Consider the following 16,924-nt stretch of genomic DNA (forward strand, 5'->3'; position numbering starts at 1 on the left):
TAAAGCTGGAACATTGGTCGAGGAGCCGGTATTTAAAGGTGACGGCCCCGACGACAAAGGCACAGCCGACACCATCGTTAGTTTTGGAGCCATCAGTGTAAATAAAGGTGTGACTGGCAAGTCGCGCACGAAGTTCGACAAACCGTGAGCAATACACTGCACCTGGAGTACCCTCCTTTGGGAGCGAGCTGAGGTCAAGATAAACATGAACCGGAGCCTGGAGCCAAGGTGGTGTCGGGCTCTCACCCTCTCTGAAGGTGGTAGGGAGGGCAAAATCCAATTGTCGAAGGAGGCGACGAAAGCGGACTCCAGAGGGCAGCAGGGCAGACACATACAACCCATACTGACGGTCGAGAGAATCGGCGAAGAAGGACTGATAAGAGGGATGGTCAGGCATTGACAACAGCCGGCAGGCATAAAGACAAAGCAGTACGTCACGCCGGTAGGTCAATGGTAATTCGGCAGCTTCAGCATAAAGACTCTCGATGGGACTAGTGTAGAAAGCTCCGGTCGCAAGACGTAACCCCCTATGGTGGATGGAGTTGAGATGGCGTAAGAGGGATGGCCGAGCAGACGAGTAGACGAGTAGACGAGTAGACGAGGCTCTCATAATCCAGCTTTGATCGGACTATGGACCGATACAAGCGAAGCAGGACAGTGCGATCCGCTCCCCAAGATGAACCACTAAGAACTCTGAGGACATTAAGGGAACATGTACAACGGGCAGCCAAATAAGAGACGTGCGGAGACCAACAAAGTTTCCTGTCCAGTGTGAGCCCTAGAAACTTAGTTGTTTCCACGAATGGGAGAACAACGGGACCGAGATGTAAGGATGGCGGAAGGAACGCTTTATATCGCCAAAAGTTGATGCAAATCGTCTTCTCTTCAGAGAACCGGAAGCCATTTGCCACACTCCATGAGTATAGGCTGTCTAGACAACACTGAAGGCAGCGCTCCAGGAGGCATGTTCGCTAGGCACTGCAGTAGATCGCGAAGTCATCGACAAAAAGAGAGCCTGAGACATTAGGTGGAATGCAATCCATAATTGGATTGATCGCTATGGCAAAAAGGGCTACGCTCAAGACGGAGCTCTGAGGCACTCCGTTCTCCTGGAGGAAGACGTCGAACAATACGGAACCCACACGTACCCTAAACTTTCGATCTGTTAAAAAGGAATCAATAAAAAGGGGCAGGCGACCGCGTAGACCCCACCGGTGCATAGTGCGGACGATACCTCCTCTCCAACAGGTATCATAAGCCTTCTCCAAATCGAAGAACACGGCGACAGTTTGGCGCTTTCGCAAACAGTTGTTCATGATGAATGTCGATAAGGTCACAAGGTGGTCAACAGCGGAGCGGCGGCGACGAAAGCCGCATTGAACATTGGTAAGTAGCCGTCGAGATTCAAGAATCCAAACTAACCGAGCATTAACCATGCGCTCCATCACCTTACAGACACAGCTTGTAAGAGAAATGGGGTGGTGACTAGAAGGAAGGTGTCTATCCTTCCCGGGTTTGGGTATAGGAACTACGACGGCGTCACGCCAACGCATGGGGACTTGACCTTCAGTCCAGACGCGATTGTAGGTACGAAGAAGGAAGCTTTTGCCTGCCGGCGAAAGGTGTGCCAGCATCTGAACGTGAATGGCATCTGGCCCCGGAGCAGAGGACCGGGACAGTGCAAGTGCACGTTCAAGTTCCCGAACAGTAAATGGGGCATTATAATTTTCCAGATTCAGCGAGTGGAAGGAAGGTCGCCGAGCCTCTTCTGCCTCTTTCCTGGGAAGGAAGGCAGGGTGGTAATGGGCGGAGCTTGAAACCTCCGCGAAAAAGCGGCCGAAGGCGTTGGAGATATCCACAGGATCAACGAGGACCTCATTACCTGAAGTCAGGCCAGGTACCGAGGAGTGGGCCTTAATGCCCGACAGCCGGTGCAGGCCACCCCAGACGACAGAAGAGGGAGTAAAACTGTTAAAGGAGCTGGTGAAAGAGGCCCAACAAGCTTTTTTGCTGTCTTTGATGACTCTACGGCATTGCGCTCTGAGTCATTTGTATCCAATACAATTCGCCAGCGTAGGATGGCGGCAAAAGGTGCGTAAAGCACGTTGTCGAGCACAGATAGCGTCTCGACAAGCCTCATTCCACCATGGGACGGAAACGCAACGTGAAGAAGAGGCAGTACGAGGAATGGAATGTTCGGCAGCATTGATGATAACAGCCGTGAGGTATTCGACCTGACTGTCACAAGTGAGAAAATCGTGGTCCGGAAAGGCCGCCAGGCAGGAGTAAAGTCCCCAGTCAGCTTTTGGTATGTTCCAGCTCGAAAGACGTGGGGATGGGGTGTGGTGCAGGAGACGAACGACACAGGGGAAGTGGTCGCTCGAATAGGTGTCAGAAAGGACATACCACTCGAACCGACGGGCAAGAGTGGTAGAACAGATCGAGAGGTCCAAGTGGGAGTAGGTAGGAGTAGAGTCCGAGAGGAAAGTCGGGGCGCCAGTATTGAGGCAGACAAGATTGAGATGGTTGAAGACATCCGCCAAGAGGGAGCCTCTCTGACAGGATGCAGGAGAGCCCCAAACGGGATGATGGGCATTGAAGTCGCCAAACAATAAAAACGGCGGAGGAAGCTGAACAATCAGGTGCATCATGTCAGCCCGACTAACTGCGGATGACGATGGAGTGTAGACGGTCACAAACAGAAAAAGTAAAGGCAGAAAGAGTAATACGGACAGCTACTGCTTGGAGTGGGGTGGTCAATGGGATGGGATGGTAATAGACATTGTCCCGAACGAACAACATGACCCCACCATGAGCTGGAATACCATCCACAGGGGGGAGGTCAGACCGCTCCGAGGTATAGTGGGTAAAAGCAATACGGTCAGTTGGGCGCAACTTGGTTTCCTGGAGACCAAGGACGAGCGGACAGTGCAGGCGGAGGAGCAGTTGTAATTCCTCCCGATTAGATTGAATACCTCTTATGTTCCAATGTAACAAAGCCATCGCTAGTCAGAAAAGAGGGGGAATGAAATGGGTGAAGAGCTGGTCACCTCGACGGCCGCGGAGGGCCGGGTTTCGAGGGAACAATGCTACAACCGGCAGGAGGCGGATCCTGTTCCATCGAGTCGTCGCCAGCGGCAGCCGCTTTCCCGGGTTGCGTAGGAGGGGCAGCATCATTCGCCGACGAGAGGCCAGCTGAGCGCCTGGCAGCAGAGCGTCCTGGCGAAACTGAGGACGGCCGGGAGCAGCGACTCACGGATGGAGCGTCAGACGAAACTCGCCGGGGTGGAGAGGGGGATAAAGATTTCTTCTTGGAGGTCTTCTTGGAAGTCCGATGAGGCACAGGGATGGTGGGCTGGACCCGAAGAAGGTCCTCACGCGTGGGGTCCATTGTGGAATGCCGGACCTCGGAAGCCGGGGTCCGGAACGTTTCCCTGATGGACGCCTGAAAAGAGGATCGCTTCTCAGGCGGCGGAGGGGGAGGAGAAGGAAGGGTGGCCTCTGGGGCAGAGGGGGCAGGGGCCGCGAGGGAGGAGGATTTGGAAGGGAGGGATTTGGGAGGCGGAGGCATAGACCCCGGATGGGGTGAGGAGGTGGAGGGGGGACAGGATAGGGGTGAGGATACTGTGGAAGGAGTGGACACGACCGAGGCAAACGAAGTTGTCAACGTCACGGGATGGAGGCGATCATACTTCTTCCTGGCCTCAGAATAAGAGAGACGATCCAAAGTTTTTAATTCTTGAATCTTCTTCTCCTTCTGATACGCGGGCAGTCTAAAGATCTAGGCGAGTGGATGCCAGGACAATTAACGCACCGAGGTGGTGGGGTGCATGTATGTTCCTCACGAAGAGGACGTCCGCAATCGCCACAAAGGGGCTCAGCCTCACACCGTGATGACGTGCCCAAAGCGCAAACACCGAAAGCAGCGCATAGGAGGCGGGACGTAAGATCGCACGTCGCACCAGTAGCACATCACCTTTACCTTCTCCGGGAGAACGTCCCCTTCGAAGGCGAGGATAAAGGCTCCGGTGTCGATGCGACGGTCTTTGGGGCCGCGCTGAACTCGCCAGACGAAATGCACGCCTCGGCGCTCCAGGTTGGCCCTGAGCTCCTCATCAGATTGCAGCAGGAGGTTGCGATGAAAAATAACCCCCTGCATCCTATTCAGTGCCAGATGCGGGACAATGGACACTGGGATGTCCCCTAGTCGGTCGCACGCCTGGAGCGCTGCCGACTGTGTGGCAGAGGCGGTCTTTATAAGAACGGACCCTGAACGCATTTTACTGAGAGCCTCGATTTCCCCGAAGATGTCCTCGATGTGCTGGACAAAGAACATGGGCTTGGAGGTGGCGAACGTCCCCCCATCGGTCCGAGAACAGACTAAATAGCGGGGGAAGTACTTCGCCCCCAAGCCGGTGGACCCGTCCTTCCTCCCAAGGAGTGGCCAAGGGGGAAAGGGCAGGAGAACCAGAACCAGAGACAGTACCTTTCTTTTTAAAAGACTCGGCCGCAGAGCGACCTGATACATGTTGACGTGTCATCTGCGAAACTTCCGCCCCGATACCACCCACTCCGACCAGGGGCTCTCCCCACGGGCGCCACCCAGCCTCAGCAAGGGCCACCTGGCAGGATGACCGCTACCACGTGGGTGACCTCTTTTAAGTTCCCACACGCGGTAAATTTTAAACAAAGTTACACGTTCCATGAGTTCTTCCATGAAGAATAAAATACATAAAGATGAAAAATTTTAATTTTTTATGTGTACAATTTTCTTTGATTTAAGCAATCCTTATTAATAATCTCCAGTAAAACTTCAGTACTCAAGAATTTGCAATGAAAAAAGATTTTAACACGTCATATGTAATTAGAAGCAAGGTGGTGTCATTTTTATGAAAAATGCAAATTTGATATGCATTAATTAGCATATATTTGATGAATTATATATTTAAGGTATTACGTGTTGGAACTCAATAGAAGAATAAAAAAACTAAAAAAATAATGACCGAAACAAGACTCAATCCACTGATTATCAGTCTTGAGTCATACTGACTTTTTTCCACCTTTATGTGTTTCACGCTTGATGGACATGTTCGTGGAACATCCACCTTTGTTTAAAAATATACACCACCAGGAATCGAACACAGGAGCTGTAAGTAACATGTGGGAATTCCACCACAGAGCCACACTGCCTGTCTACTTTAGGGAAAACTGTGTTCCGTGGAACTCTGGTGTTCCACTGGAAGTGAATAACTGCTCTGCGATAAACTTAACAATATGGTGTTTTTTCGCTATACTTTGTGATACAATTTTTTTTAAAGTTTTATTAGGTTTTTTGTGTTATTAATGATGATTTAAAACTGAAGTAATCATTCAACAAAGCAAGTTACTCTCTTTTTTTTTAATTTACTAGCCCTCAAAACCAAAAAGTATCCCATCAAAGTACCAGGATTCTCCAAGTGTTCCATCAGAGAAAAGGTTGAGAATCCCTGCTTTAGCATATTAGAGGTGCTCTGAAACCTTCAAAGTCGAGTGTCTCAAACATTTGAGAGTTGCCTCAACTGCCTTGAGTTCAACTTCACCTAACCACAAATACAAAAATTACAAAAATCTGATTGCTTAACAGTAAGCAAAAAAGAAGTGAAAATAAAAATTATTGCAAGCCATTTATTTTTGTTTATTTCATTTCTCATTTTATTACCAAAACGTATACAGTTAATGGCATAAGCTTAGAAACGTATAAAGTAAATGGCATAAGTTTAGAATGCTAACTTATTTTAGGCAGATAAGCATGTTTAAAAAGAGAGGGTAGTCTTATAGCCATGTTAACGTGGTATCTTTCTGATGTCTCGGCAGCCACAGCACATTTATTCTCAGTATACCACTTGATCTTCAAACTGTTCTATTGTCAGGACAAGATTGATAGTCATAAACAAAATACACAAAATACAGGCGGAATAATGTTCTACACTATTATCCTGAGTAATTGACAGGAGTGAAGTATTGTGCATAGCTATAATATTTTGTCAACATTTTATTTCTGTGGGCAGTTTGTCTCTCCTACTTTAAGGGGAATATGTGTGTGATGAAAATGGTCAAAGAGTGACATTTTCGAGTTATTATCTCTTAATAATATCTGATCTCTCCTGAATAATTTGATGCATCATTTGTCAATTAATTCCAATCAGAAGTGTAGCTTTTATTATTTCAAAATTAATAGTGTGCATATAAAACATCCAGGCATTCTGCTCTGACTTCCTTAATTATCTCAAATCTCCGGAACTATGGCTGTGATTTTCAGCTATTTATTCCTTGAATTTATGTTAATGTTTGTGTTAAGAAGTTGGATGCAGTGTGTAATCAGAAATGTCAGTATTGCACATGCATTTTGTGGAGACTCTAAACGGTAAAGGAAGACTTACAGACAAAAACATTGATGAACTCCAGCAACATTATGAAATGGTGATAAGAAACAATACACATGACCTGCAGGGGATGAAAAGAGCAGTGTGGGCTATCAAATTATCCACTGGTGAATCCCCTATATATGGTCTTTGCCACCTGATACTGGTTCATGGTGCAAGCACCACAAAGCTCAAAAAGTGGGTACAGAGAAACATTTTAGGCACAAAAATGAATACCATCTGCAGTGATGGAAGCTATTAAACCAATATACAGACAGCTCATCCTAGCCCTCTTTCCAAATGTCTCCATGGTCAAATGCAAAACCCGAATGAGGCTTTCAATAATGTCATTTGGACCTGCATACCAAAAAATATCTTTGTAGGAATGAAAACACTGTGCTTGGGTGTTTGTGATAACATTTAATGATGGTAGTAAAGGAAGAATCAGGGTACTAGAGCAACTGCGTATCACTCCAGGAGCCAACATATTGTAAGCCTTCCAGTGAATGGATCAACTTAGGATCATGAAAGCCCAGTGTGCAGCAGAGGAAATGACTAAAGAAGCAAGAGGCAGGAAAAGAGAGAAGCTTTTAGGTTTGCAGGGTGATCAAGAACAGGATCCAGATAAAGCTGATTATGGGCATGGCTGTTCCAGGAGCTAGCATGCCTGTATTAAGTTAATATCAAATGCAACAATTAAACTTTACGTCTAGAAAATGACTTTCTTAAAAAAATTCACCCATTATCTCAGGAACTATTAAAAACATGTACATCTAATTTTCCACTATGTTACCTCTCAGTATACTGTTGCTGAACCACCAAAACATTTCTACTTATGATGGTCTTTTACTTACAGAAGCAAAAGTGGTATAAAAAAAAATTGAACATAAATTTTTAAAAAATCATAACTAACTAATTATTTGTCTGTGTATTACGATTCTGGTTCAGTAATCAGAAAAGGAGTGAAACTATACTTCCCAAAAATTTCAGATCTGCCAAAAGTTCTGAGATAATGGGTCATCAATATTGCACATTTAATACTGTAGGTATAGGATGTTGATAATCCCTTAATAGGAGAGTAACCATTGTACGAATGACATCACACACAATTGTTCTTTTAGATACTTAATTTAAATTCTGAAAACTTAACAATCTATTTGCAAATGATTTTAAATAAATTTGACACAGCCAGTGGGAGTTGTAGAAAGCTAGTAAGGAAGCCATTCAGATTAACTTATAAGGAAAAATCTAGTAGCACTCAGTCTACGCTTAAGTAATCTACAAAACTCACATTTGACAGCAGGTACTTTCACCATAAGGAATGCTTGTTTTCATAATTACTTAGACTCATGTAGTACAAGGAAAGTTCTACTTTCTGTATTCAGTTAACGATTTCTTATAAAAGTATCACATAATTGCACTTCACATACTTCGGTAAAGAAATTGTAGGCATATTTCAGAACTTTTGGATGTATTAACATGATTTTTGATAATTGGTAGTGGAGTGTTGTTGAGTTGTGCTCCTCTCTCAATGAAAACCATCAAAGAAGCATTACAAAACCAGTAGTAAGCATTATAATGCATTATTCTACAAGGAGACAGCCAAAATGTTTTTTGTTTAACGGCCATACAGTACAGGATTTGTACTCCAAACATGCAAAATCAATGCAAGGCAATCATCCCTCCACTGCACCAGGTTGGAGACGCTCATTTGGTGAAACACAGTGTCCTGCTGTGTGGAAAAAATCCATAGCTGTCTGCTGCACATCCTAATCCAAAAGGAATCCTCAACCCTTTGAGGCCTTTTTCTAAGGGACCTAATAATCGCATGGGGAGAGATCAAGCTAATAGGGCAGGGGCTTGATTGTCCCCCACTTGAGTTGGCGTAAGTTCTGCATTATAATATTTGTGTTAGGAGTATGTGCATTATTATGAAGCAACAGCACCCCTTGGTGCCACAGTAGTGGTTTTTAACAGGCATGCTGCCCCATACACATTCTTCATTCTCCGATGGATTTCTATCAGTGTTTGTCTTTCAGCAGCCAAGAAAAGAATAACACTATGTTGGCCCTGTTTGGATACATTTGGTGTCACTATAATTCACATTTCCACATTCACTGCATACATGTTTGAAAGACACAACTGCCATCCTGATCACTTGCCTACATGTTGGTGCTTATATACCCACATCAGAGTCACACTATGTTGGATAATACACTGCACCAATGCCTACAAACAAACTTTTTGATTGGACCTTATAAACACAGAAAATGAAAAGTAATAAAATTTAGTTAAAGAGAAGGTTCTAATCATGATCACCCCACATTCTTATTTCTAGCTGTTGGCTATTAAGCTACATGATCCGCGGTCTAACATCAAATTCTGACTGAAGCACAGTTGTGATTTCATAAACCAAACCAAACCAAATCTGGAAAGGATCTTGATGAAGTGGTATGCATTTTTGGTTTTTGTCATATATAAAATGTCAGATTTCTTACATTAGACTGACTAATACAAGTAAAATAACAGTGTAGGCAATCTTCATTGTTTTGGTGTAGCACAGATGTGTGCTGTCAATCCAGAGTAATATCAGTGCTTATAGTGTCCATTTACTTACCAGATTCCCAGTCTTCATCTTCTGCTGAATCTGAGTCACTGGATTCAGCCTCAGAGGACTCACTAGGGGTGTCCTGGAAATGCGTTCGTTGCTGCATGTCTGTATGCTGCCACAGTTTACTGGCTGACAGGTCACTTGGTACACGGCGCATGTAAAGTGTCACCTGCCATGGCAAACGAAAGTGAGTCTGATTTCAATATATGACAAATTTATCTCCAAAATTAAATGACAGTGCCAACAGAAAGAAATTGTACCAAATGGCAGCAGATATAAACACAAATAAATAATCATATTTAAAAAGAAAGATGATGAGACTTACCAAACAAAAGCGCTGGCAGGTCGATAGACACACAAACAAACACAAACATACACACAAAATTCTAGCTTTCGCAACCAACGGTTGCCTCGTCAGGAAAGAGGGAAGGAGAGGGAAAGACGAAAGGATTTGGGTTTTAAGGGAGAGGGTAAGGAGTCATTCCAATCCCGGGAGCGGAAAGACTTACCTTAGGGGGGAAAAAGGACAGGTATACACTCGCACACACACACACACATATCCATCCGCATATACACAGACACAAGCAGACATTTGTGAAATGTCTGCTTGTGTCTGTGTATATGCGGATGGATATGTGTGTGTGTGTGTGTGCGCGCGAGTGTATACCTGTCCTTTTTCCCCCCTAAGGTAAGTCTTTCCGCTCCCGGGATTGGAATGACTCCTTACCCTCTCCCTTAAAACCCAAATCCTTTCGTCTTTCCCTCTCCTTCCCTCTTTCCTGACGAGGCAACCATTGGTTGCGAAAGCTAGAATTTTGTGTGTATGTTTGTGTGTCTATCGACCTGCCAGCGCTTTTGTTTGGTAAGTCTCATCATCTTTCTTTTTAAATATATTTTTCCCACGTGGAATGTTTCCCTCTATTATATTCAAATAAATAATCACAAATACTAATTTTCAGGAAACAGTAAGTCCTTCATCCAGCACAGAGAGAATGTGAACTTCAAGGGATATATATATCAGTAAGGGGCAAAACTGAAAAGTCATCAGAATCCCAAGCCAACAGAAAATTAGAACAGCAAGCTGACGCTCACATTCTAGCGATAGGTGAGTTTAGAAAACTTGAAATGGTATAAAGGTAACTGGATAGTTAAGAAATAATCAGAGGAGTTTCTGGAAAGGAAAGGATGAAAGGAGAAAAGTCAGCAACAGAAAAAGAGAAGGAGCAGTCAACCAGGGAGAAAAACCAGTCAACAATAAAACCAATGAAAGACTAAATGATAAAAGATGACAGGGAATGGGTAAGGAGGTAACAGAACATTAAGTCACTAGTCCAGCCATCTTAATGAGAAGTTCATGAAATCTGCCCTGGTAATACACACTTTAACTCTACTTTCATGTCACCAGAATCAATGTTTTCCTGCTGTTTGCAACATCTTTTATTGGTTCCTTCATATTTCCTATGTTCACAGTATTAATTCACACCTACTTCGCATTAACATGATTATAAATTTCCTACCATTTGCACTTAATGAAACAGTGCTCAAAGAGGATAAAAATGATGTAACTAGTATAACATGGCACTAGTGTGACAACAGCCTCCAAGTAGTGTGTATAAACACTATAAGAAGTGTCATCTTTCTTGTGCCCTGGACTTGCTAATTCTGAAACAGTAGTCTGAAACTAGTCTAAAAAATTCATGCCAATATGCTTTATCTCCTGCCACTATCATCGCTAACCGAACAATAACTACATACTGTACACAGCATTGTACATAGACATTATGTAAGTGAACAGAGGGTTGCACTGTTTGTTTTAAGTTTAAGCACAGTGTCTTTTGTCACCCATTAATTATAGGAAATAACACAAAGAGAGACAGGTAGACTTGAAAGAGATGAACAAGTAAAAATCACTGAAGAAGTTGATGTTCATTGCGGAACAAACACAACTCTGAGCTCCACAGCTGTACTGGAACACATTTATTACGTTGCGACTGGTTTCATTCAAAGGATGATCATCAGGCCATACTGCCAATTGTCTTGAAAACAAAGTAACAGAAAGTTGTTCCAATATCATGACTTCAGTAACCTTGTAACCTTATGGAAGGCAAATCGTGGTACATCGCAACTCCATCAATGCTCCACATTGTTCCATCAACTGCCTACCAGAACCATGACAAGCAGTGAGTACAGGCAACCTGGCATGCTGCATACACTAGAGTCTAACGTGGATCCACTAGTGTTTGATTTTACAAAGTATTCTAAGGGCAAGCTGTAGGGCGTGCCTGTCATCTTTTGCTGGTGATTGGTGGTTGTGCTTTTTTTGAGTGAACTATATGCCAACCAGCTGTCTTATTCAGAAGTGAATAATTAATTTTTAACAGTGATGGTAATAGTGATGTGTCTGTTCATTTTCACCATCTTTCCTTATACATTATTAGTACACTAGCAGTTTTATTTGTCGTTATCAGTGTGAGCAGAATTGACAAGTCACTGAATAATATATGGTTAAATCCTTTGGGGTTAACAATGTTGATGAAACCAGACATACTTCAACTTATTGTTGGACTAGTTTTGTCAGCACAAGTTACACACACTAGCTTCTTGCTGGACTTAGATTATTTGACTGCGGTTTTAGTGACTGATTTTGCATGACTTCACAAACTTACAGGATCTGAGGCAGCTACGAACTATAATTTTTGTTGCAGTTGATATTTATATTCATGTGTGATGTACTTGCATGCTTTTGTAGTGGTTAGTCAGGATAACAAACTTCAGTGTATATTGAATTTGGTAGTGGAAAACTGAACATTTGGAATTAATATGCAGTTAAATGAACTTTTGCTTACACACTGCCATATTCAATGCTCTGCTGACAGTACTTATATTAACTATTATTTAGCTTTTTTATTTGAATTCATAAATTATGTGAGGCCACCAATCACACATGTAAAGATTTTTCAACAAATAATTATTTGGTTTAAACTATAAGCCTCCGATTTCATCAACATTGTTCACCCAAAATGATTTAACCATATATTATTCACTGACTTGTCAATTCTGCAAGGATCAATTCCACAACAAATGTATAGGCTTTAAAGTGACTGTGCGTGACTGACACCTATGACTTCATAACAGCTCAAGCCAACAAATTAGGTCATGTATTGCTCACACTGTTAATAACAAATAAAACTGCCAGGGAACTAATAATGTATAAGGAAAGATGGTGAAAATGAACAAACACATCGCTATTACCATCACTGTTAAAAATTAATTATTCAATTCTGAATAAGAATCTCTTGCAGACTTCACTATATATTACTATCTGCAGTCTAACACATTCAAATCTGTCTGCTTATTTCTCTAATTGGCTACAGAGCTCTCATTAGGCCACAAACAAAGTCACTGACCTTCATCAAATATTCCACACACAATTTTCATAATACGTCTTTGTTAAGTTCGTAGGCCTGTAGGCTTGGCCCATCTCCAGTTTCATTTCCTAACAGTCACGAACACAACGCCAATATTATCACCCATTTAGCCATTACAATTATTCCCAATATGCTTATTTTGCACAATTTTTAGATGGTCTGAACACGTAAGGCATACAGTACACTATTGGAGGTTAAAGCTGGCATTACACAATAGTTCCATGTCTAACTTCTGACACAGTGAGAATTTTATTTTGGTTACAGCAATCATTTCCTGAATTAATTCCCACTCATTTTATTATCTCTCTGCCTGTCCGCAATATGGCTGGTTCAATAATGTCTCTGTCAGACTTACAGCATACTGGTAATACAATGTTTTGCTCTTAATCTGCACTATCATGCTTCTTTCAGTGTGTTCTTCACCCACAGTTGAAGCTGTTCTGCGAACAAAATCAATAAAATTATATCTACCCACAAATTGAACATTTTTTTCTACATCTTTTGATGCATAATCTTCCCCAGTTTAGTTCAGCAATTTAAATAATATGATTTAAATAATGTCAGTAAAATGGATCTACACTGTACCTCTGTATTCCATGAATTACATACCAAATCCTATTCGTTGTCAAGTTGTCTGGTACTTCGGCTCCTAACCGAGCAGTTGAGGTACTGTGGAAGCAAGCCTAATCCCCAAGAAGGGGATAGACAGAATGGGTGTGAATAAGTTATAGCCGAACAATGGCAAATCCAAGATGGATGTAATAATATATGAAAAGGAAAGTTGCTGCTTACCATACAGTAGAGATGATGGGTTCCAAATAGACACAACAATAATACTGTCACAAAATGAGCTTTCAGCAAACAAGGTCATTGTCACCAAAGGACAAGATACACACACACACACACACACACAAACACACACACACATCTAACACACAGATGACCACAGTCTCTGGCAACTAAAGCCAGACTGGCTTTGGTGTGTGTGTGTGTGGGGGGGGGGGGGGGGGGGTTCTTTTTTCCGACAAAGGCATTGTTGGCCAAAAGCTCATTTTGTGACAGTCTTTTTGTTGTGCCTATCTGTGGCTCAGCATCTCCGCAGATGGTGGATAGCAACTATCCTTTTCATAATAAGTTATAGCCAAATAAGCACCCATGATCAATTAAGGCCAAGTGGGAAATGCTCCAGGCTAACCACAGAAAGATGAACCAATAGATCTGCTTTGAACCCCAACAGTTACATCAGCATATAAGAACACGCCACACAGACTGGCTACGAAGTTGGAGCTCAAGTAAACAGAGTCTACAGGGTGGTCCATTGATAGTGACCGGGCCAAATATCTCACAAAATAAGCATCAAACGAAAGAACTAAAAAGAACAAAACTCGTCTAGCTTGAAGGGGGAAACCAGATGGTGCTATGGTTGGCCCACTAGATGGCACTGCCATAGGTCAAACAGACATAAACTGCGTTTTTTTTAAAATAGGAACCCCCATTTTTTATTACATATTCATGTAGTGCATAAACAAATACGAATGTTTTAGTTGGACCACTTTTTTCACTTTGTGATAGATGGCGCTGTAATAGTCACAAACGTTTAAGTACGTGGTATCATGTAACATTCCACCAGTGCGGACGGTATTTGCTTCGTGATATATTACCCGTGTTAAAATGGACAGTTTACCAATTGCGGAAAAGGTTGATATCGTGTTGATGTATGCTGCTCCGTATCCTGGATGACATCATCCAAGTGTCTGGACCGTTCGCCGGACAGTTACGTTATTTAAGGAAACAGTAAGTGTTCAGCCACATGTGAAACGTCAACCACGACCTGCAACAATTGATGATGCCCAACTAGGTGTTTTAGCTGCTGTCACGGCTAATCCGCACATCAGTAGCAGACAAATTACGCGAGAATCGGGAATCTCAAAAAAGTCGGTGCTGAGAATGCTACATCAACATCGATTGCATCCGTACTATATTTCTATGCACTAGGAATTGCATGGCGACAATTTTGAATGTCACGTACAGTTCTGCCACTAGGCACAAGAGAAATTACGGGACGACGACAGATTTTTTGCACGAGTACTATTTAGCAACGAAGCGTCATTCACCAACAGCTGTAACGTAAACCGGCATAATATGCACTATTGGGCAACGGAAAATCCATGATGGCTGCGACAAGTGGAACATCAGCGACCTTGGTGGGTTAATGTATGGTGCGGCATTATGGGAGAAGGATAACTGGCCCCCATTTTATTGATGGCAATCTAAATGGTGCAATGTACTACATAATGTTCTACCGATGTAACTACAAGATGTTTGACTGCATGATAGAATGGCGATGTACTTCCAACATGATGGATGTCCAGCACATAGCTCGCGTGCAGTTGAAGCGATACTGAATGGCATATTTCATGACAGGTGGATTGGTCGTCAAAGCATCATACCATGGCCCGCACGTTCACTGGGTCTGACGTGCCCGGACTTATTTCTGTTGGGAAAGTTGAAGGATATTTGCTATTGTGATCCACCGACAACACCTGACAACATGCTTCATGCATTATCGATGCATATGCGAACATTACGGAAGGAGGATTATCGCTGTTGAGAGGAATGTCGTTACACATATTGCCAAATGCATTGAGGTTGACGGACATCATTTTGAGCATTTATTGCATTAATGTGGTATTTACAGGTATCACGCTGTAACAACATGTGTTCCCAGAAATAATAAGTTCACAAAGGTACATGTATCACATTGGAACAACCGAAATAAAATGTTCAAACGTACCTATGTTCTGTATTTTAATTTTAAAAACCTACCTGTTACCAACTGTTAGTCTAAAACTGTGAGCCATATGTTTGTGACTATTACAGCGCCATGTACCACAAAGCGAAAATAGTGGTCCAACTAAAACATTCATATTTCTTTACGTACTACACGAATATGTAATAAAAAATGGGGGTTCCTATTTAAAGAACACAGTTGATATCCACTTGACCTATGGCAGCGCCATCTAGTGGGCCAACCATAGCGCCATCTGGTTTCCCCCTTCAAGCTAGACAAGTTTCATTCTTTGCAGTTTTTTCGTTTGACGCTTATTTCGTGAGATATTTGGCCCAGTCACAATCAATGGACCACCCTGTATAGCAGTCCACTACAGTTTGGATGCTGGGCATCACCTGCGTCATGCTATGTGGTGAATGGCTCCTGAATTTTCTTATCGATCTGAGATCCACTTTAAACAAATTCTAGTCAATTTCTCAAACTGTTCTCTTCTCTCTTCCCATTCAGGTGAAATCGGTAATGTATAGTATGGGCCAGCCTGCTGGCGGCAGGTATGTTATGGTTGCCGCACTGTGATCCATGACTACCCAGAGATCCAGTCCTGCATCTATATGTGCAGTGCTTAGCTCACACCATGAGTTCACCAGAAACGGAAGGCCAAGTATCATTCACTTTGGCAGTGATACACAAATGGTTGCCCAACTTTGCAGTCAAAAACAAAATAATTTAATCAGAATGAAAATTTTAACATGGAATATAGGAACAGTACTGGATCTGATTAATAACATGAGACCATAAAGAAGAAAAGCTCTCAACTTCCATGAATTAACACACCACAATATTGATGTCATTGCTCTGGATGTAACCAAGTATTCGGGTGAATGAAAGAACATACATGACAATATAGATTAACTACTTTTCGGAATGGGAACGCAAAAGCTTTACATTCCATTAATGGTGTGACTAGCTTAGTGATAAACATAAACTTGCTCCTGCTGCAATAACTGAATGGGTCATAAACCCTCCACATGCCTCCGGAAATGTTACACTTTCTCTCACGACCCTTCTTTAGATAATGACAATGGTTCTAACTGTTTCTAGAGTAGATGCACATTTCTCATAAGGTATCCCCGTCACATAATCACTTGTTATTTGGCAATTTTAACACTAATTTGAGAAATGACATCCAACCATGGATGGGAGGGTGTTATAGGAACACAATGGATAACTATTCCTTGGTCTTTGCACTGAGTGTGAGCTCTTTTTATGTAACAGAAAATTCTGAATACTGGGATGATTCAAGGCTATGAATACACTCCAGATGCAAGCACTAGGACCCTGTTGTATATATCAGCACACACATCTTTAGAATAAAGATGTTCTCATCAAAAAGACAGCAAAGGAAAAGGACAGTTGTTGGAGATACAAGGTGTACAACTTTGCTACCGCCGTTTGCCAATAGGTGGTGACAACGGTAAGTAGCAGTCAAAAGAAACAGATCGCAGACGTCAGGTAGTTAGCTTGGACCTCGGTCAACATAACCTCATTCAAACATTAGCCGATTTGAGTCTGCATCATAAAGTTGTTCTTGATTGAAAATGTCAGTTTACAAGCCTAATTCTCGTCATTTGTGGGAAGTGTTACTGTTTTGTTTCAATATGAAGAGATCCTCGACTGCTCTCAAGTACATATG

At 42.7% G+C, this 16,924-nt stretch overlaps 1 protein-coding gene across 2 annotated transcripts in view; it reads right to left on the reverse strand.

Moving 5' to 3' along the window:
- The window catches only part of LOC126161482 (phosphatidylinositol 3,4,5-trisphosphate 3-phosphatase and dual-specificity protein phosphatase PTEN), a 91,682-nt gene that overhangs the window by 16,690 nt on the left and 58,068 nt on the right, over positions 1-16,924 (reverse strand). For both annotated transcript variants that reach the window (XM_049917382.1, XM_049917381.1), the window contains one exon: positions 9,019-9,181. In XM_049917382.1, coding sequence (XP_049773339.1) covers positions 9,019-9,181 — 163 coding nt within the window. The remainder of the gene's footprint in view (positions 1-9,018; positions 9,182-16,924) is intronic.

This window comes from Schistocerca cancellata, chromosome 2, assembly GCF_023864275.1.
Source record: "Schistocerca cancellata isolate TAMUIC-IGC-003103 chromosome 2, iqSchCanc2.1, whole genome shotgun sequence".
NCBI classification, from domain to species: domain Eukaryota; kingdom Metazoa; phylum Arthropoda; class Insecta; order Orthoptera; family Acrididae; genus Schistocerca; species Schistocerca cancellata.